Genomic DNA, 23,401 nt, shown 5'->3' on the forward strand with positions numbered 1-23,401 from the left:
AGAAGGCCTGCAATGGAATAAGCATCACACTAGTGATCACCTCTCTTAGGTAGTACAGAGAAGTTCTCAGACAAGAAAGGAGCATGAGCTGGATATATACATCTTAATTCAAACAAGGTTTTGAATATATTTAAATAAAACAACATCTACTAGCATATATATGGTTCACACATAATTATGAAAAAAAAAAACCCTCAGTACAGGAAAAATTATCTTCAATGTTTGCCAGAAAAGTAGAATGAAAAGATTATAGGTTTTAAAAAAAGAAACCTAAATTAGATAATATCTTAGAAACCAACCTAACCAGATAACAAGCAATTATTTTTATTAATATCATGCATTTGCCTCTATAATAATATTCTCAATCATATAAAAACTGCTTTGGTTAGAGGATCCACAGTCAGAACACTCAGAAAATATGAATGAGCCCAGTGTGCAATTAAACTTGAAGGGAAAAATAATGTGTATGTGAACATATTATTTGAGGTTGTATTTCAAAACAATGACTAAGCAAATTCCAGCTCTCTCAATTTTTTCACGATTAAAACAACAAAAAATAGTCTTAAATTCTTGTAACTTCTGAAAACTCTTGAATAAAATGCAGTTACCCAAAATGAAAAACTCTACATAACAAAAAGATTTCAAAGAAATAGACTCATTTCTAAAAGTTCTGCATCATAATCAGATCCCTAATTGAATTCCATGCCATTCAGAAAGGTGGGGCTTTCTCCATTTCGCTGTCCCGGGGCAGCAGATTGGGAATTATCGGCTTCAGGAACTTGAACTCATTTGTCCCGGAGCCTCCTGTCAGACATACCTCGTACTGGTAGCTCTGGGATAGGGTCCCGGTGCCGCTCACATCCACCAGATGCCCTGGAAAGGGGCCCTCGGGCACCGAGCAGCGGCCCACCGAGGCCGCCCTGCTCCTCCTGCACAGCCGCACCGCCACGAACAGGAGCACCGACAAGAGGAAGAGCGAAGACACCGAGGCCAACGCCACCACCAGGTAGATGGTGAGCGAGTCGGCCTGGGCCTGGGCCGGGGCCGCCTCAGGGAGAGGCAGGTAGGGCTGGGAGAAGCCGTCCACCAGGAGCACGTGTAGCGTGGCGGTGGCCGAGCGCGGAGGCTCGCCATTGTCCTTGACCAGCACCACCAGCCTGTGCTTGGCCGCGTCGCTCTCACTCAGCAGCCTGGCGGTGCGCACCTCGCCATTGTGCGCCCACACGCCGAACAGCCCGGGCTCCGTGGCCTTGAGCAGCTGGTACGACAGCCAGGCGTTCTGACCCGAGTCGCCGTCCACCGCCACCACCTTGGTCACCAGGTAGCCGGGCTCGGCCGCCCGGGGCACCAGCTCGGTGCAGGGCGCGGAGCCGTTCTGCGGTGGGTACAGCACGAAGGGCAAGTTGTCGTTGGCGTCCAGCACCAGCACGCGCACCAGCGCCTCGCTGCTCAGCGCCGGGGACCCGTGGTCTGTGGCTCTCACGCGGAACTCGAACTCCTGCAAGGCCTCGTAGTCCAGCGACCTGAGGGCGAATAGGTGGCCGTTGTCTGCGTTGATGGAGACCAGGGAGGGGAGGGGCAAGTGAGGGTCCTGGGGCGGTAGCAGCGAGTAGGTGACCTGGGCGTTGGTGCCTGAGTCTCTGTCTGTGGCGCTGACGCTGCCGATGTGCAGGGCGGGGCTGTTGTTCTCGCGGACGGACAGGGTGTAGGACGTTTGGGTGAAGGCGGGGGCGTTGTCGTTGACGTCGGAGACCAGCACGGTTATGTTGTGCTCGGTTTTCAGCCTGGGTGTCCCCAAGTCGGTCACGGTGATGGTGATATTATATTCATTTCTGATCTCTCTGTCCAGTGGGTGCTCTGTTACCAGAGCGTAAAAATTCTTGAAGGTAGGCTTCAAGACAAAGGGGAGGTTGTCCTTAATTGAGCAAACCATTCTCCCATTGTCTCCAGAGTCTTGGTCTCGTATGCTGAAGACAGCGACCACCATCTCAGGTGAAGAGTTTTCCGGTATGGGGCTGGTAAGAGATGTCATGGCTATTTCTGGCGGGTTGTCATTCACATCTACAACCCGAACTAAAATGTTTGATTTTCCAGAAAGGCTCCCACCGTCAATGGCCTGAATGTTTAAGATGTAAGATTGAATAATCTCGAAATCTAGAGGTGCTTTTAAATAGACTTCGCCAGAAATTGGATGGATTTCAAATGTTTTCCGTACATCTCTGGAGACGTGGGAAAATGAATAAGACAGTTCTCCATTTATTCCTGTATCTAAATCTGTAGCAGACACTTTGATGATCAAGGAGTCCAGAGGGCTACTCTCAGGTACATGAACTTCATAGACTGGCTTCTCAAATTCAGGGGCATTGTCATTGATGTCCAGGACCACAACGTTAATCAGTGTAGTCCCAGACCTGGGCGGAGACCCGCCATCCAAGGCTGTTAGCGTTAAACTAAGCTCAGACTCCTTTTCTCGATCCAGGGATTGGTCCAGTACCAACTCTGGATATTTTCTGCCCTCATCACTATGTCGTAATTTAAGGTGGAAATGGGGATTGGGACTTATTGTATAGTTTTGAACACCATTCTTTCCCACATCCAAGTCCTGAGCACTATCTATTTGGAATAAAGTTCCTAGAGTAGTACCTTCGGAGATTTTTAGAAGTATATGATTATTTAGGAACGTGGGAGTGTGATCATTTATGTCTTTGACCAAAAGCTCAGCCCGAAAAAATTGCAACGGATTTTCAAATAACACCTGGAAATGCAATATACAAGGCTCTGTGAGATCACAAAGTGTCTCCCGGTCCAGCTGCTCATTTAAGAGCAAGTCGCCGTTTTGTGGATCCAATCGCAAATAAGGTTTATAGTCGTCAAAGATGACTCTGGCGCCCCGTGCAACCAAGTCTTCCACATCCAAACCCATGTCTTTCACCACGTTGGCTATAAATGTGCCCACCTCCATTTCCTCTGCTGTGGAATAGCTCCAGGTCTCAGAATACACCAAAGACCCTCCCAGGAAAACAAAGAAAAGCAGCACTTGCCTTGTCCGCTGAGCTCTTCCCTTTCCCGGCTCCATGGCTCCTTAGCCAAACGTCTGGCGAAAACGTTTCAACTCAGTCTCTAGCAGCTCTTAAAGTTGCTCCTCTCCCCTGTCAGCCTGGACCTTTGGGAATCTAGAAACTCGTAATCCTGTCGCAAAGGTGTTGATGGTGCCCTACCTTTTGAAAGCCTCTTTTCTCCTGGTTTCCCAGCGCTTTCAGTTCCCATGGTTAAGGGAAACCAGAGCATCTGCTGTTACAAAAATTTCACCATCTTATCCTGCAGCGCCACCATGCGACTCTGCAGATTTTCAGGTTTTAGATAAATTCCAATATGTTTCAGACAAAATATTAGTTTTTCTTGAGTGTTTGTCAATAAATTTAAATTATATTCTCCTCCTATATGCCTATTTTCCGAGTTGCATTTTTGTGATATGTGATGCTATTGCCTTTCCATCATCAGCCACAATCTGCTACAGCTGTGGTATAGATGTAAGAAGCATATTTAAGATGTAGCCCCTGCTCAAACAAGTGATGATCTCTCTGTGAAGACAATATATTAAACAACTAAAGATAGTGAAGAATACTCTTACATGTAGTTGACTTAGTAGGCAAGATATTTTTAGGAAAATTTGAAATGAGAATTGGAGGTCTTAACTGTCTCCACAACTACTCAGAAAAGAGGAATGAGATCATCTATTTGAAAATGAACCTGGTATACGAAAACAGTTGCTTTGGAAAGGTTGGACATTTTGAGCTGCATAAATGGTACCATTTATTTAGGGATACTCACTAGGAGACTTAGCTGGCAGGAGTAGAAAATAAATGCTCAAAAGTAGTGAGTAAAGTAAAACATTTCTGATTTTTAATGTAAGAGCAAGTCCAGTTAAACATTTTTTTAAACGTGAACAAATTAGACCTCAGTGTAGTTGTGAAACTGAATTTCATCATTTGCAGACCCAGGCTTTCCATAGGCACAATTCTAAATATGTTTATCTATCTATTAATTAATTAGTTTAGCAGATAGTTATTAAGAATATACTTTGTGCAAGGAATGGTCATCAGTGTTAGGGATAGAATGGTAAACAGATGTAGTTTCTGCCATGCAAGAGGGAGACAGAAAAATGACCACATATTTTAAATAGAGCACAATGAATGTCATGATAAAGAAAGTTCATGCTACTACAAGGGCATAGATGATGGTTATCTAACCAGAATTTGGAAATACAAGACAGATTTTTCTGGAGAAAGTATATTCTAAATTGATACATTAAAAATTAGTAGGAGTACTTTAAACAAAAATTGGGTATGGGGTAAAATTGTTCAGGAAAACTAAAAACAAGATTGTGCAAATCCAAATAAAGAGAAATATTTGGAAGAAATAAAATAAAATCAATATGGCTAAGGCATAGAGCGAGAGGAGAGAAATGGTAAGAGGTGAAATTGGAAAGATAAGCAAATATTTTGTAACATGTCAAGGCATTTGGACTTTACGTCAGTAGAAATGTAGGGTTATTAAAGTGATTATAATTAAAACAGAAAAGTGACATGATTATGTTTCTACTTTTTGAAAACATTATCCTGTTTCAGAGTTGAGAATAAATTAGAGAGGAATAAGATTAAAGGTGAGAGATTGATTACAAATGGTTGCAATAATACAAGTAAGAGGAAACATTGGCCTCAACTAGAAAAGCAGTGAAGGGGTTGTATTAGAATGATAAAACAATAGGGGATATGTTGATAAACATAGAAGGAGTGGAGTAGAAAGGCAAGAAGGTAAATGTACTTTGTCTTCAGGCTTAGGCAACTGAGTGACTGTTGGGTCTATTAACCGATAAACACAGAAAGAGCAGAAGAAAGAGGAACAGATATGGAACTGGAGAAGGTATATTTAGTTTTGATGAAGGGAACAATTTTAACTTAAAACTGCTGAGTTTGAGCATCCATATAGACAGTTATATAAATTAGCTTCTATTACATAAATGTAGTTGAGGAAAGATGTTTGGGCTATAGAGTCACATTTGGGATTTATTGGCATAAATGGTGATTAAAGCTCTTCAAGAAAGATAATATGTTGCAGATTAAAAGAGGTATATTTGAATTTGTGACTTCAGACATGACGTAGTTTTCAGAGACTACCATCTCCAGAGAGAGGCCATGATTATAGGTGACTAGGCTATAGTAGAAGTGAGTGTTATTAGAGATGAAGAAGGCTAGAAACAGAGGTAGGTCAAACTATTGGACTCAGAATTGTTGTAAGGGATGGGCAAAGAGGAAAATTAAAAGAAGTCACATTTAAGAGATGAAATGCCTTTACACTACTTCTTTCTTATCATCTGGAATAATTTAAGATTAAACTGATACCAAGTTGATTTCATGCTCTCATCTAATAGCTCTTACATGCAAAGATCATTTAGGTAGAAAGGTTTGCTAACTTCCTTCAGTACATTAAAGATACCTTTCTATTATTTTCCATTGCTACTGTTGAGAAACGTGGAGCATAGCTGTCAGTCTGTCATGTGTTTGAGGGTTCAATGTCCTCTTCCCATGGCTTTTGAAAAAAAGATTTCTCTTTTTCTTTGGTTTTCTGAACTTTCAATATAATGTTTCTAGATATGAATATCTTTTTAAACTTATCCTGTTAGGTTTATTTAGGTCTCTTAAATCTGCTTATTGATGTTTTCATCAATTTTGAAGAATTCAAATTATTATTTCTTTAACTATTGCTTCTGATGCAATTTTTCTCTTATCTCCTTGGGTTCTGGTTAAATATACGTCAAGTTTTTTTACTTTGTCCTCTGTTTCTAATATTCTCTTCTGTATTTTTCATCTTATCAACTTCATGGCCTATATATTGGATAAATTATATCCTTGTCTAACTTTCTCTTCAGTAATTATTTGTTTAGCTGTATCTAATTTTCTATTAAATTTTCTAGTTGGTTTAAAATTTTGATCATTATAGTTTTTCATTTCTAGGAGTTTTATTTGTTTTCTTATCTGTCAAATTTTATAGTATTTTTTCCCTGTACACCTTCAAATTTAACTTTTATTTCAATTAAATTACCTAGCATATTATAGACTGTGATAATTACAATATTTGAAATGCTTGCAAGTTTATTTTTATGTTCCTTTTCTCTGCTGGCTGTCACTCATAGTGTCATGTTCCCTTGTGTATGCACTTATCTTCGACTGTTTATGTTAAGAACATAAAAAACTAGTTGTATGAATGATTTGAGGCTTAGAGTGAATAAACTTTCAAACATTCAAAACTATAAGAAGTCACATTCACATTCACTATAAGAAGTCAGATTTCATTAAAGATTTGCATTTGATTCTATCAGTTCCTGGAGCACTACCTGTCAATGATCACCTTAAATCAAGTTTAAGGCTAAAAATCAAGTTAAAGGCTAAAAATCAAGTTCAAGGCTGAAATTCCCCACAACGGCTCATGCATTTCCAGATTACTCTCACTCCAAGGGTTTGGCTCTTAGGGGTCCATGCTTATTAATAGAGGTTCACATTTTCCAGGATTCCCAAGGAAAAAGTAGATTTTGGACTTATCTCCCTGGGTTTCTTTTTAACATTAACTCTAACCTGACAATGTATTAATGTCTTAATAGCTCATTGTTTTCAGTGAAATCATTGTGCTACATAATTTTTATCATCCTTGTTAAAAATGTAAAGTCTCAGGGATATTGTTGCAACTAAAAATTACAAGTAAACTCTTAGCTTTCATTTTCTATGGGCAACTGATTATTTTGGAAGGCAACAGAAATAATACGTATTTTTAAACAACTTCAGCTGATCAATACTAAATCAATTCAACAATGACATAATGAATTTAAACAATCTCTTGGAAGAGACAACTGTCATTTACATTGGTATTCATTCTCACTTCTTTCTATATCCCTTGTTCCCCTATATATACATAAATAGCTTTCCTATATTCTCTCTTCTCTCCCTTCATAATGTGTATTAATATACTTGCATATTTCTATAAATATAAGATATTGTGTATATCACTGTACTGTAAATCTTTGTCTCTTTTTTCTTTTACAACATTTGAGATTTATTCATGTAGAGGGGGCGGAGCAAGATGGCCGAATAAGAACAGCTCCAGTCTCCAACTCCCAGCACGAGCGACACAGAAGACCGGTGATTTCTGCATTTTCAACTGAGGTACTGGGGTCATCTCACTAGGGAGTGCCGGACGATCGGTGCTGGTCAGCTGCTGCAGCCCGACCAGCGAGAGCTGAAGCAGGGTGAGGCATCGCCTCACCTGGGAAGCGCAAGGCGGAAGGGAATCCCTTTTCCTAGCCAGGGGAACTGAGACACACAACACCTGGAAAATCGGGTAACTCCCACCCCAATACTGCGCTTTAAGCAAACGGGCACACCAGGAGATTATACCCACACCTGGCCGGGAGGGTCCCACCGCCACGGAGCCTCCCTCATTGCTAGCACAGCAGTCTGCGATCTAACCGCAAGGCAGCAGCAAGGCTGGGGGAGGGGCGCCCGCCATTGCTGAGGCTTAAGTAGGTAAACAAAGCCGCTGGGAAGCTCGAACTGGGTGGAGCTCACAGCAGCTCAAGGAAACCTGCCTGTCTCTGTAGACTCCACCTCTGGGGACAGGGCACAGCTAAACTACAACAACAAAAAAGCAGCAGAACCTCTGCAGACGCAAACGACTCTGTCTGACAGCTTTGAAGAGAGCAGTGGATCTCCCAACACGGAGGCTGACATTTGAGAAGGGACAGACTGCCTGCTCAAGTGGGTCCCTGACCCCTGAGTAGCCTAACTGGGAGACATCCCCCACTAGGGGCAGTCTGACACCCCACACCTCACAGGGTGGAGTACACCCCTGAGAGGAAGCTTCCAAAGTAAGAATCAGACAGGTACACTCGCTGTTCAGCAATATTCTATCTTCTGCAACCTCTGCTGCTGATACCCAGGCAAACAGGGTCTGGAGTGGACCTCAAGCAATCTCCAACAGACCTACAGCTGAGGGTCCTGACTATTAGAAGGAAAACTATCAAACAGGAAGGACACCTATACCAAAACCCCATCAGTACGTCACCATCATCAAAGACCAGAGACAGATAAAACCACAAAGATGGGGAAAAAGCAGGGCAGAAAAGCTGGAAATTCAAAAAATAAGAGCGCATCTCCCCCTGAAAAGGAGCGCAGCCCATCGCCAGCAACGGATCAAAGCTGGTCAGAGAATGACTTTGACGAGATGAGAGAAGAAGGCTTCAGTCCATCAAACTTCTGAGAGCTAAAGGAGGAATTACCTACCCAGCGCAAAGAAACTAAAAATCTTGAAAAAAGAGTGGAAGAATTGACAGCTAGACTAATTAATACAGAGAAGGTCATAAACGAAATGACAGAGATGAAAACCATGACACGAGAAATACGTGACAAATGCACAAGCTTCAGTAACCGACTCGATCAACTGGAAGAAAGAGTATCAGCGACTGAGGATCAAATGAATGAAATGAAGCGAGAAGAGAAACCAAAAGAAAAAAGAAGAAAAAGAAATGAACAAAGCCTGCAAGAAGTATGGGATTATGTAAAAAGACCAAATCTACGTCTGATTGGGGTGCCTGAAAGTGAGGGGGAAAATGGAACCAAGTTGGAAAACACTCTTCCGGATATCATCCAGGAGAACTTCCCCAACCTAGTAGGGCAGGCCAACATTCAAATTCAGGAAGTACAGAGAACGCCACAAAGATACTCCTTGAGAAGAGCAACTCCAAGACACATAATTGCCAGATTCACCAAAGTTGAAATGAAGGAAAAAATCTTAAGGGCAGCCAGAGAGAAAGGTCAGGTTACCCACAAAGGGAAGCCCATCAGACTAACAGCAGATCTCTCGGCAGAAACTCTACAAGCCAGAAGAGAGTGGGGGCCAATATTCAACGTTCTTAAAGAAACGGATTTTAAACCCAGAATTTCATATCCGGCCAAACTAAGTTTCATAAGTGAAGGAGAAATAAAATCCTTTACAGATAAGAAAATGCTTAGAGATTTTGTCACCACCAGGCCTGCCTTACAAGAGACCCTGAAGGAAGCCCTAAACATGGAAAGGAACAACCGGTACCAGCCATTGCAAAAACATGCCAAAATGTAAAGACCATCTAGGCTAGGAAGAAACTGCATCAACTAACGAGGAAAATAACCAGTTAATACCATAATGGCAGGATCAAGTTCACACATAACAATATTAACCTTAAATGTTAATGGACTAAATGCTCCAATTAAAAGACACAGACTGGCAAACTGGATAAAGAGTCAAGACCCATCAGTCTGCTGTATTCAGGAGACTCATCTCACATGCAGAGACATACATAGGCTCAAAATAAAGGGATGGAGGAAGATCTACCAAGCAAATGGAGAACAAAAAAAAGCAGGGGTTGCAATACTAGTCTCTGATAAAACAGACTTTAAACCATCAAAGATCAAAAGAGACAAAGAAGGCCATTACATAATGGTAAAGGGATCAATTCAACAAGAAGAGCTAACTATCCTAAATATATATGCACCCAATACAGGAGCACCCAGATTCATAAAGCAAGTCCTTAGAGACTTATAAAGAGATTTAGACTCCCATACAATAAAAATGGGAGACTTCAACACTCCACTGTCAACATTAGACAGATCAACAAGACAGAAAGTTAACAAGGATATCCAGGAATTGAACTCATCTCTGCACCAAGCGGACCTAATAGACATCTATAGAACTCTCCACCCCAAATCAACAGAATATACATTCTTCTCAGCACCACATTGCACTTATTCCAAAATTGACCACATAATTGGAAGTAAAGCACTCCTCAGCAAATGTAAAAGAACAGAAATTATAACAAACTGTCTCTCAGAACACAGTGCAATCAAACTAGAACTCAGGACTAAGAAACTCAATCAAAACCGCTCAACTACATGGAAAATGAACAACCTGCTCCTGAATGACTACTGGGTACACAACGAAATGAAGGCAGAAATAAAGATGTTCTTTGAAACCAATGAGAACAAAGATACAACATACCAGAATCTCTGGAACACATTTAAAGCAGTGTGTAGAGGGAAATTTATAGCACTAAATGCCCACAAGAGAAAGCAGGAAAGATCTAAAATTGACACTCTAACATCACAATTAAAAGAACTAGAGAGGCAAGAGCAAACACATTCAAAAGCTAGCAGAAGGCAAGAAATAACTAAGATCAGAGCAGAACTGAAGGAGATAGAGACACAAAAAACCTTCAAAAAATCAATGAATCCAGGAGTTGGTTTTTGAAAAGATCAACAAAATTGACAGACCGCTAGCAAGACTAATAAAGAAGAAAAGAGAGAGGACTCAAATAGACGCAATAAAAAATGATAAAGGGGATATCACCACCGACCCCACAGAAATACAAACTACCATCAGAGAATACTATAAACACCTCTACGCAAATCAACTAGAAAATCTAGAAGAAATGGATAATTTCCTGGACACTTACACTCTTCCAAGACTAAACCAGGAAGAAGTTGAATCCCTGAATAGTCCAATAGCAGGCTCTGAAATTGAGGTGATAATTAATAGCCTACCAACCAAAAAAAGGCCAGGACCAGATGGATTCACAGCCGAATTCTTCCAGAGGTACAAGGAAGAGCTGGTACCATTCCTTCTGAAACTATTTCAATCCATAGAAAAAGAGGGAATCCTCCCTAACTCATTTTATGAGGCCAACATCATCCTGATACCAAAGCCTGGCAGAGACACAACAAAAAAAGAGAATTTTAGACCAATATCCCTGATGAATATCGATGCAAAAATCCTCAATAAAATGCTGGCAAACCGGATTCAGCAGCACATCTAAAAGCTTATCCACCATGATCAAGTGGGCTTCATCCCTCGGATGCAAGGCTGGTTCAACATTCGCAAATCAATAAACGTAATCCAGCATATAAACAGAACCAAAGACAAGAACCACATGATTATCTCAATAGATGCAGAAAAGGCTTTCGACAAAATTCAACAGCCATTCATGCTAAAAACGCTCAATAAATTCGGTATTGATGGAACGTACCTCAAAATAATAAGAGCTAGTTATGACAAACCCACAGCTAATATCATACTGAATGGGCAAAAACTGGAAAAATTTCCTTTGAAAACTGGCACAAGACAGGGATGCCCTCTCTCACCACTCCTATTCAACATAGTGTTGGAAGTTCTGGCTAGGGCAATCAGGCAAGAGAAAGAAATCAAGGATATTCAGTTAGGAAAAGAAGAAGTCAAATTGTCCCTGTTTGCAGATGACATGATTGTATATTCAGAAAACTCCATTGTCTCAGCCCAAAATCTCCTTAAGCTGATAAGCAACTTCAGCAAAGTCTCAGGATACAAAATTAATGTGCAAAAATCACAAGCATTCTTATACACCAGTAACAGACAAGCAGAGAGCCAAATCAGGAATGAACTTCCATTCACAATTGCTTCAAAGAGAATAAAATACCTAGGAATCCAACTTACAAGGGATGTAAAGGACCTCTTCAAGGAGAACTACAAACCACTGCTCAGTGAAATAAAAGAGGACACAAACAAATGGAAGAACATACCATGCTCATGGATAGGAAGAATCAATATCGTGAAAATGGCCATACTGCCCAAGGTTATTTATAGATTCAATGCCATTCCCATCAAGCTACCAATGAGTTTCTTCACAGAATTGGAAAAAACTGCTTTAAAGTTCATATGGAACCAAAAAAGAGCCCGCATTGCCAAGACAATCCTAAGTCAAAAGGACAAAGCTGGAGGCGTCACGCTACCTGACTTCAAACTATACTACAAGGCTACAGTAACCAAAACAGCATGGTACTGGTACCAAAACAGAGATATAGACCAATGGAACAGAACAGAGTCCTCAGAAATAATACCACACATCTACAGCCATCTGATCTTTGACAAACCTGAGAGAAACAAGAAATGGGGAAAGGATTCCCTATTTAATCAATGGTGCTGGGAAAATTGGCTAGCCATAAGTAGAAAGCTGAAACTGGATCCTTTCCTTACTCCTTATACGAAGATTAATTCAAGATGGATTAGAGACTTAAATGTTAGACCTAATACCATAAAAACCCTAGAAGAAAACCTAGGTAGTACCATTCAGGACATAGGCATGGGCAGGGACTTCATGTCTAAAACACCAAAAGCAACGGCAGCAAAAGCAAAAATTGACAAATGGGATCTAATTAAACTAAAGAGCTTCTGCACAGCAAAAGAAACTGCCATGAGAGTGAACAGGCAACCTACAGAATGGGAGAAAATTTTTGCAATCTACTCATCTGACAAAGGGCTAATATCCAGAATCTACAAAGAACTCAAACAAATATACAAGAAAAAAACAAACAACCCCATCAAAAAGTGGGCAAAGGATATGAACAGACATTTCTCAAAAGAAGACATTCATACAGCCAACAGACACATGAAAAAATGCTCATCATCACTCGCCATCAGAGAAATGCAAATCAAAACCACAATGAGATACCATCTCACACCAGTTAGAATGGCAATCATTAAAAAGTCAGAAAACAACAGGTGTTGGAGAGGATGTGGAGAAATAGGAACACTTTTACACTGTTGGTGGGATTGTAAACTAGTTCAACCATTATGGAAAACAGTATGGCGATTCCTCAAGGATCTAGAACTAGATGTACCATATGACCCAGCCATCCCACTACTGGGTATATACCCAAAGGATTATAAATCATGCTGTTATAAAGACACATGCACACGTATGTTTATTGCGGCACTATCCACAATAGCAAAGACTTGGAATCAACCCAAAGGTCCATCTGTGACAGACTGGATTAAGAAAATGTGGCACATATACACCATGGAATACTATGCAGCCATAAAAAAGGATGAGTTTGCATCCTTTGTAGGGACATGGATGCAGCTGGAAACCATCATTCTTAGCAAACTACCACAAGAACAGAAAACCAAACACTGCATATTCTCACTCATAGGTGGGAACTGAACAATGAGATCACTTGGACTCGGGAAGGGGAACATCACACACTGGGGCCTATCATGGAGAGGGGGGAGGGGGGAGGGATTGCATTGGGAGTTATACATGATATAAATGATGAATTGATGGATGCTGACGAGTTGATGGGTGCAGCACACCAACATGGCACAAATATACATATGTAACAAACCTGCACGTTAAGCACATGTACCCTAGAACTTAAAGTATAATAAAAAATAAAAAATAAATAAAAAAAGAGATTTATTCATGTGATTACATGTCTAGCTAACTCCTTTTGATCACTGCATAATAATCCTTCACTAACATATTACACATTTTATCAATTGCTTTACTGATAGATATGCAAGTGGAGTCCTATTCTTCATTTTCCCAAGATGAATACTCTTATATACATCATTTTGTAAAGCTCTGTAAGAGTTTTCTGGCTTACACACTCCAATAAAATTGCTGAATTATAGAGTACATATATATATTAAATTTTACTAAATACTATCAGAAAGGTTTCTAAATAGGCTCTACATGTGATTTCCTATTATTCCACTTGATATTATCCAAATCTCTCATCTTTACTAATTTTAGTGTATGTTTCACCAGCTAAAAGGGTTGAACTTCATTTAAAGCTATTTTCAGACTTTTTTTTTCCGTTTTTTGAATTTCCTTTTCCTTTGTCTTAAAAAATCCTATTGTCTCTCTGGCTTTGTTGTTGTTGGTTTGCAACAGTTATTTGAATAATGTAAATATTAATCTTGTCAGTTAAAACACTGCAGGTGGCTTCTCACTGTCATCTTTTAGTTTGTCTGTGCTATCCTTTAATTTGGAGGCAGTAATATTCATCAGTTTGTATTTTTCTGTTTTGTACTTTAAAGCCTTGTTAAGAAATCCAAACCCAAACTAAGATGATATGGATATTTTTTACCTAGATTTATTTCATCTCTTCCAATTCAAATATTTCAAATTCACCTACTACATACATATGAAGGTTGTTTTTATATAACATGAGATAGGGATTTTGTTTCTGCATATAGTGAGCCAATATCCCCAATAACATTTGCTAAATAATCTCTCTTCTCCACCAACCCCAGTTATTATGATACCTCCTCTATTGTGACCAAGTTGTCTTACATAAAAGGATCTGACCCTGGATTCTATTCTATCTGGTAGTCTATGAGTCTGTTTCTAAATCATTCAGATAGATTTACCTACTTCATATTTGTAGTATGTACTAATATTTATAATATAAGGCATTCCCTCATATTTCTTTTTAAAAATTATCCTAGCTCTTCATGCAACTTGATATTCTATATTAATATTAGAAACCATTTTTAGATCCTTAACTACTTATGATAGATTTCACTGGAATTGCATTGAATTTATAAATTATTTTGGGAAGCATAGATCTTTATTAAGTTGTTCTATCAAGGAACTAACATCTGTCTCAATTAATTCAGACATTTAATTATTTCATTTAATGTTTTATTGACATCATTCACTTTTCCATAAAAGTTTTATGACTTCTTTGTTAGCCTAATTTCTAGAAACATTATAGTTTCAATGCTATTATAAATTTTCATTTATAATTGATAATACTGAGGATAAAAATACACTACTTTTATTTCTCTTTCCATTTCATTTTTTTCTACTTTCTTATTCTAGTCTTTCTTCTCTTTCTTTAGTTTTTACTTACTTCAGTTTTTACTTTAGCAGTGACTTTCAGGAGCATAGTTTTGCCTCTTATGACTCTGAGGGAAAAAGGGGACCCAAACATCTTTCCAGGATTCTATTGTTTAAATGTCAATTTAAAGAAATCCACACAACTAATAATTACTTGTTACAATGAAAAATAAAATCAGTGAAAATTGCATGAAACAGAGGGAAAAAAATCTAAGGAAACTGGAATTTGTTTGACTTATTTCACAATGGCAAGTGAAATTCCATTTTACTACATCATCTGGTCTGTAATAGTATTTAATCTTGTAAGAGCAATTTCAAAACGTATATGCACACTAGCCCTATATCCATACTACTTTCTAGTTATCAAAATCTCTATCTATAATCTTCTATATAACTTTCTTTTAGAGTTGAGATATAATATGTAACATGATGAGGCATCTATAAACCATAAATGCCTGCTCATTCCTTCTTCGTAGGCATCTGAGAGAGGCCATAAAGTATTAACGATATTTTATATTTACTCAATAATTAATAGGAAAGTGAAACTAAATCGTTTTCTTTAACAGTTTGAATCTTCATTTCAATTTCTTATGACGTTCTTGCTTTGTACTCATCTGATGGAAGGCTATTTTACCCAGGATAAGACCCTAAATTATTTTCTGCTTTAGAAATAAAAAATACAAGATTTAAGCTAGTAAATAGGGCGTATTTAAAGAAAACTAGGCTGGGTGTAATGGCTCATGCCTGTAATCCTAGCACTTTGGGAGGCCAAAGCAGGTGGATCACTTGAGTTCAGGAGATCCAGACTAGCCTGGGCCACACGGCAAAACTCCATCTCTACCACATATACAAAAATTTAACTGGGCGTCATGGCGGGTGCCTGTAGTTTGAACTATTTAGTAGGCTGAAGCAGGAGGATTTCTTGAGCCCAGGATGTCAAGGCTGCAGTGAGCCAAGGTCCTGCCACTACACTCTAGCCTGGGCAACAAAGTGAGACTTTATCTCAAAAAACAAAGACAAAAGACTAGCTAAGGCGGGCAGATCGCTTGAGCCAAGGAGCTCCAGACCAGACTGGAAAACATGGCAAGATTCCATCTGTACAAAAAAATTGCAAAAGAATTAGCTGGGCTGTGGTCGCCTGTGCCGCTGGTCCCAGCTACTCAGGAGTCTGAGGCAGGAGAATCACCTGAACCCAGGAAGTCAAGGCTGCACTGAGCCATGACAGTGCCACTGCATTCCAGCCAGGGCAATGGAATGAGACCCTGTCTCAAAAAACACAAATAAATAAAATTAAATTAAGAAAACTAAAGAGTGACAGCAAGGCCCAGAGCATTATAAGACTCTTCCTCCACAACAGGATTATCAACAAAAGTAGTTACAGAAAAAATTACTTAAGAAATTAATAATTTCCAATGTGACCACTTAAGTTTCATCATAAAGTAAATATTTGAAAAACTAATAAGGTTCTCCAGAACTGAAAATGGAGGGATAGCATCTTTTTTATCCTTTCTAAAGAACATTTTCAGAGAGAATAATGTGATAAATGCACTAGATTTTCGACCCAGATTCAGCAACACTTTTTATTTTTACTTTATGTTTTGATGGTGTCTAGATTTAAGTTACATATATAAAGACATTAGCTCTTAATACTTTAGTTTGCATTTCTAAACAATTGAGAACATTGTCTTACATAACAATACCATTATCACAGCAAAAATAGCAATAACTCCATTAATATAACATTTTGACCAAATAAATGAAAAACCAGAAAACATAGATTACATTTCCATGTCATTATAGCCACTAATAAAGATTTTTAAAGAAATTGTGAGAAAAACAAGAGCTATAATCATGCATGCAACTACAATACAACCAAAAATCCACAAAAGATTACGCAAAAAGTACCATCAGCTTGCAAAGAATAACTAAAAATTAGAAATTTAAAATAAATTGTTTTATTCAATGTTAAATCCAAAGCTATTTCGAAAGTTCTCAATTTCCCCCATATTCTTACCAGTGTCATGAACTTGAAAATTGGGGATAATCGGCTTCAGAAATTTGAACTCATTTGTCCCGGAACCTCCTGTCAGACACACCTGGTACTGGTAGCTCTGGGACAGGGTCCCGGTGCCGCTCACGTCCACCAGATGCCCTGGAAAGGGGCCCTCGGGCACCGAGCAGCGACCCACAGAGGCCGCCGTGCTCCTCCTGCACAGCCGCACCGCCACGAACAGGAGCACCGACAAGAGAAACAGCGACGACACTGAGGCCAAAGCCACCACCAGGTAGACGGTGAGCGAGTCGGCCTGAGCTTGGGCCGGGGCCGCATCCGGGAGCGGCAGGTAGGGCTGCGAGAAGCCGTCCACCAGGAGCATGTGTAGTGTGGCGGTGGCCGAGAGCGGAGGCTCGCCATTGTCCTTGACCAGCACCACCAGTCTATGCTTGGCCGCGTCGCGCTCGCTCAGTAGCCTGGCGGTGCGCACCTCGCCATTGTGCGCCCACATACCGAATAGCCCGGGCTCCGTGGCCTTGAGCAGTTGGTACGACAGCCAGGCGTTCTGGCCCGAGTCGCCGTCCACCGCCACCACCTTGGTCACCAGGTAGCCCGGCTCGGCCGCCCGGGGCACTAGCTCGGTGCAGGGCGCGGAGCCGTTCTGCAGCGGGTACAGCACGAAGGGCGAGTTGTCGTTGGCGTCCAGCACCAGCACGCGCACCAGCGCCTCGCTGCTCAGCGCCGGGGAGCCGCGGTCTGTGGCGCCCACGCGGAACTCGAACTCCTGCAGGGCCTCGTAGTCCAGCGATCGGAGGGCGAACAGGTGGCCGTTGTCTGTGTTGATGGAGACCAGGGAGGCGAGAGGCAGGTGCGGGTCCTGGGGCGGCAGCAGCGAGTAGGTGACCTGAGCGTTGGTGCCTGAGTCTCTGTCTGTGGCGCTGACGCTGCCGATGTGCAGGGCGGGGCTGTTGTTCTCGCGGACGAACAGGGTGTAGGAGGTTCGGGTGAAGGCAGGAGCGTTGTCATTGACGTCGGAGACCAGCACGGTTATGTTGTACTCGGTTTTCAGCCTGGGGGACCCCAAGTCTGTGACGGTGATCGTGATGTTGTACTCTGCTTGGCTCTCTCTGTCCAGTGCCTTTTCGGAAACTAGAGTGAAAAAGTTCTTGAAGGTCGGTTTCAGGAAAAAAGGGAGGTTATCTTGAATAGAGCAAGTCATCCTCCCATTGTCTCCAGAGTCTTGGTCTACGACACTAAAAAGAGCTACTAGGGTCTCTGAGGCATTCTCTGGAATTCTCTTTGTAATCGACGATATGGTCACTTCTGGTGGATTGTCGTTTATATCCATAACTTTAACTAGAAGGGTACATTTTCCTGAAAGACCTCCACCATCTGTTGCCTGAATATTTATAGTGTAGGACTGTATCACTTCAAAATCCAGGGGTGATCTCAAATTAACTTCCCCAGATATTGGATTAATTTCAAATGTTTTACGAATATCTTCTGATGCGTGGAAAAATGTGTAAGATATTTTCCCAAAGTTTCCTGCATCCAGATCCTTAGCTGAGATGGTGACAATCCAGGAGCCAATGGGTCTATCCTCAGGGACTTGCACCTCATAGAGACTCTGAGGAAACTCAGGGGCATTATCATTGATGTCCAACACCTTAATGAGAACCAAAGTTGTCCCAGACTTGGGCGGGGATCCACCATCCAGTGCTGTGAGTGTTAATCTGATTTCAGCTTCCTGTTCATAATCTAAAGCTCTATCTAGGACCAGCTCTGGGTATATCTTTCTGTCACTACTGTCTGGAATTTTAATGTAGAAGTGAGAATTGGGGCTAATTGTGTAGTTTTGGAGACTGTTGCTTCCCACATCCAAATCTTGAGCACTCTCCATTAGGAATGTAGTTCCAATAGTGGTACCTTCTGATATTTTAATAAGTATTTCCTTGTCTAGGAATGTAGGGGAGTGATCATTTATGTCTTTGACATGCAGCTCAACCCGAAAAAACTGTAAAGGGTTTTCCAAAACCACCTGAAAATGCAGGACACAGGGCTCGGTGGAACCACACAGCTCATCTCGGTCTAGTTTCTCATTTAGGAGCAAATCGCCAGTCAGCAAATCAAGGTGCAAATACTTTTTATTATCATCAGACACTACCTGGGCTTCACGTGAAGACAGCTCCTCCACCCCCAGCCCTAGGTCCCTCGCTAGATTAGCCACAAAAGAGCCAATTTCTGTTTCCTCTGCCACAGAATAGTGTGCAGATTCAGTATCTGCCCGAGACAATCCAAGCAAAACAAGGAATATTAGAACTTGCCTTTTTCGCAGACCGAGTGACCCTCTGATCTCCATGGTTCCTTTAGGCAACCTCTTGTGGAAAAATTGAAGCTCAGCCCTAATTTTGGAAGCTGAAGCTCTGGTTTTTAATAGGAACCCCCTGGACAGTGTATCCTCCAGCAGCTCTGTAGGCAAAGCTCCTTTAATGCCTGTCTTTTCAGTGGGTTGGATGCTTTCTGTTCTGAATAGCGAAGCTCACCGTGCCAGCCTATGTACTGTTTTCGTCTTATCCTGTAGCGCCACCATGTGTCTCTATGTTTTTCTTTTCTTTTCTTTTTTTTCATTAAAAAGTTTTCCTCTTTGAAAAAGTAAATCATAAATACATCCGGAACATTCAAAACAAATCCCAGACATCTTTTTTTTTTTTTACCTTTAAATACTTCACTAAGTATTTCTAATAGATAAGGCATTCTAAAAGATAATTGTAATATAATGTTCACAATCAACAACTTGAGCAATAATTCCTCGATGTAATTTATACTGCATTTGGTTTTCCCCAGTTCTCTCCAAAACGTCCTTTGCTGATGGTTTGTTTGAATTTGAATCCAGAAAATGTCCATACACTGCATTATCACTGTTTTGAATGCTTGACACTAAAGGATCTGTTAAAATATTCTGAACTGAAGAAATAATTTTTTATTTAAGTCATTTCTTGAGTAATTACAAATATATTCTCTCCTTCACTCTTGTAAATACTTGTTGTCAGTCATAGTAACATCATTACTTTTTTCACTTTCATATTTTGAAAATATAAAGAAGGACATGGTACAAATAAGTTAGAGATAATCCTTGCTCTTATGGAGCTCACAAGCTAGAAAAATTGGCAGACAAGTAAATGAAGTAAGTCATAATGTATGCATTTATAAAAAGTAATATAGAAATATCTAGAAAGGACCTCTTATACCTACGGGCTGCATACTTTAGTGCTTAGGAATATGGGATCTGGAACCAAATTATCAATATTAGAATCCTGGTTATGTGACTCACTATAAGCTTGGGCAAGTTATAGATATCTTTGTTTCCTCACCTGTAAAATGGGGTAATAATAATATTTGCCTCCCATGATTATTATCATAGGTATCTAATGAATTAATATTTACAAAGTGGTTTGTAAGTGCTGGTTAAGTGTCTGTCAAAAATAAAATAATTAAGATCTAAATAGGACTTGGGACATCAGTGAAAGCTTTCCTGAGGTAATGAACAATACATTGTGATCTGAAGGAACTAGCCAGGAGAAGGAGTAATATTTCAGATGGGCATTTTGAGGAACACAGAGAAGTGAAGCATGCCTTGGACTTTAAAAACCATGGAAGGGGAGGGTCTAATAATGAAATTAGGGTTGAAAGCAGGGTGAGAACATGAATCATTATACAGGTCATATCATGCATTCTTGCATTTATACTAAAGGTAATTCAAGTACAAAGATGGGTTTTAAATGTCTGATTAACACGATCACATCTGCATTTAAAAAATCAGTTTGGCTGAAGTATGGAGAATTAATTTCAGGGGGAATGACTGGAGAATCAAGGAGATCAGATAAGAGATGATGATAGTCTGGATGAGGATAATGCCAGTGCGGATGGAGAGAAGAGGGATGAGTAGAAAGGTATGAGGAGATGAAATATTTTCAACTGTTCGTTGATAGGTTGCATGAGGAGAAAAAGGGGAAAGACTCAGAGATGATATCACACCTCTGGAATGGGAAACTCAGTGACTAGTGGTGTCATTTACTAGGACAGGGAATGCTAAAAAAACATGATTGGGGTGGAAAAAGATGAAGTGTCAGTTCTGAATGTGCTGATATTGAGGTAAGTGCCTGTAGGATGTGTGTTTGTGTGTTTGTGGTGTGTGTGTGTGTGTGTTTGCCTATAACCAAAGCATAGGAAATAAACCTGAGCTGACGATATGAACTTTGGGATTCATCAGTATATATGTGTATATATATATATATGGTGATCGAAACCATGAATGCTCTAGGATAACCAAGCAGAAGTGTGTCAAATAAGTATAGAAGAGGCTTGGCACAGAAGTCTGAGAAACATCTTCATTTAGAGGAGACGGGGCAAGAAGCATATTTAAAAGATAAAGAAGGATCAGAGTTCAAAACCATGAAATCAAAAGCCAATAGCATTTTAAGGAGACGAGGAAGATCGACAGCTGCAAATGCTTCAGAAAAGTCAAGAAAAATAAGCATGACAATTATCCATTGGACTTAAAAAGATGGTCATTGTGGAGGATTCTGATAGATGTCTGACAAAATCTGTTTTCCCTTGCTTCTATAGTAATGGAACTGTACCCAGGTATGTGGCCACGAAGGTAGGTTGTGCCTCCCCTGTATTTGAGTGTGACCAAGTGAATTAAGTTCTCACAGATGGATTGTGAGCAGAATTTCTGTCTGCCTCTTCCAGTTACAGAACAAAAATCATCTGGATATGCCTCTTTCTTCCAAGCGAGCTAGAACCCAGATGTGGCAGTGACCCAGCTACACCCATGCAGATTATATTGCCATAGGGAATGTTGAAGAAATTACTTGAAAGAAAATTTCATTTCACAAGGACTGTGAGGATCAAAGCTGCCCTACCTACCTAATAATTTTTACATTGGTACTGTCATGTGAAAAAGAGTGACATGTTTACAAGCCACTGTTTCATTGCATCATGTTGGTTCCACAGTATAATCTTACTTAACTTATATGGAAATATTTGATAACCTTTGCAATAGCAGTTTCAGTAGAATGGTTGTGATGAAAATTAGATTGTACTTTGGTGCAAAGTGAGAGGGATGAGGAAGCAAAAATGAAGTAGACCACTCTTTCAGCAATTTTTTTTGAGACAGAGTCTCGATCTGTCACCCAGGCTCACTGGCTCACTGCAGCCAGGCTCTCAAGAAATTTGTAAAGAATGAAAAGGTTGTAAAAGGAATAAGAAATACATTGGTATCTGGAGAAGAATTCACTCAGAGGATATTTTAAAGACTAGAGAAACTTGAATATACTTAAAATGCCAATGTGTAATGTTCAGTAGGGAAGGAGAAAATTAAGATACAGAAGGGATAATGCAGGTCCCCTAGAAAAGTTGTTAAAGATGGGATCCAGGCAATGTATGAAGGGATTGGATTTAGACCAGTGGGAGGGACCTCAGCAGGTGAAAAGTATAGATACAAATGCTGTTAAAGCTGTGGAGTAGGGGACAGGAAAATGAATTTCTAGCTGATGGATTCTATTTTCTCAATAAGGTATTAGGCAAGCTCATCTGATAAAACAGGGTATCCAAGTGGTAGGGTAAGAAGTTTAAAGTAAGATAAGTAGGTTTAAAATAGTTGTTGAGAATAGAAAAGAAAGCTCGTTAGAAAAATTATAAAAGGAGTTTTTGGTCTCAGAAGCCCAATTAGGTTTGAATATTATACATTTATAGTGGCAGTGGTATTGCTAATTTTGTAAGTTTGGTCTTATAGAGTGCAGCACCCCATGTGTAAGAGAGGAGGAGGACTATATTCATCTGGGCTGGAGTTTCATCAGGTGGTTTGAGTGAAGAAAAATTGAACAAGGGAACTGAGAATATGGGCATGAGAGTAACTGCAAGCGGTAAGCCAGGAAATCAATTGGTTAGGAAGGAAATTAAAACAGGAGCATTTGATAGGTAGTATTAGCATCATGGAATGGAGCTCCTGATAAGGTTAAAGACAAGACATGATAGGAACAGCAGATTGAGAAGGTTATAGGCATAGACAATTGTGCTCTCAGAGGGAGATAGCTGAAATTATTATATCATACGATAGTTTCTTGGTGGGGAAAAGTACAACATGCAGCCAAGGCATTAATGACTGAATAACAGGAGTAGAGGTAAAGACTTAGGGACTGAGAGGTCAAGTTGTTAGATTAATCAGTGGGCCCAGGAGTGGTGGCAGAACTTGAAATAGAAAGATAAAGAGAACAATGTGTTTGTAAGATAAAATGTCCTATGTCCCTTCCCCACCCCCCATACTTTTGCCTATTTCCAAAAAAAAAATTTTTTTTTTTTTTGTAAGGGTTTTCAAGAGAATCCATTCTGTAAGGCTGGACTATCTCTTGTGTCTCTATTTTCTGTTTCCTTTAACCCCCTCTAGATATAAAATTATGTTCTAACTTACTTACAACCTATAGTTCTTTCATATAAAATTGGCTGATACAGCTTGATTCCTATGCACTGTTTTAACTATAAATGAAGTCTTTGAACTATAAGAGCAAAATTCGTTTTTAGCAATACATTCTAGGAGAATTGGTTGGTTATATGTATCTCAGCATTTAAGTTTCTGAACGCCTGGTCACTCTTCATTAGAGCCAGGA

General features: G+C 40.1%; 2 protein-coding genes across 2 annotated transcripts in view; both read right to left on the minus strand.

Annotated features, from left to right (window-relative positions):
* The window catches only part of LOC117065712 (protocadherin beta-14-like), a 52,921-nt gene extending 29,854 nt beyond the window's left edge, over positions 1 to 23,067 (minus strand). Inside the window, exon 1 of the mRNA XM_033180896.1 lies at positions 16,755 to 23,067. Within this exon, the coding sequence (XP_033036787.1) occupies positions 16,755 to 19,092 (2,338 nt within the window). The 5' untranslated portion in view covers positions 19,093 to 23,067. The remainder of the gene's footprint in view (positions 1 to 16,754) is intronic.
* Positions 71 to 3,284, minus strand: LOC117065713 (protocadherin beta-18). Its single transcript, XM_033180898.1, has one exon. It carries the CDS (start codon positions 3,074 to 3,076, stop codon positions 710 to 712), a length of 2,367 nt encoding a protein of 788 aa, XP_033036789.1. The 5' UTR covers positions 3,077 to 3,284; the 3' UTR covers positions 71 to 709.
* Positions 23,068 to 23,401: the final 334 nt, after the last annotated feature.

Source organism: Trachypithecus francoisi, unplaced genomic scaffold (genome assembly GCF_009764315.1).
Source record: "Trachypithecus francoisi isolate TF-2019V2 unplaced genomic scaffold, Tfra_2.0 Lachesis_group2, whole genome shotgun sequence".
Lineage (NCBI taxonomy): Eukaryota > Metazoa > Chordata > Mammalia > Primates > Cercopithecidae > Trachypithecus > Trachypithecus francoisi.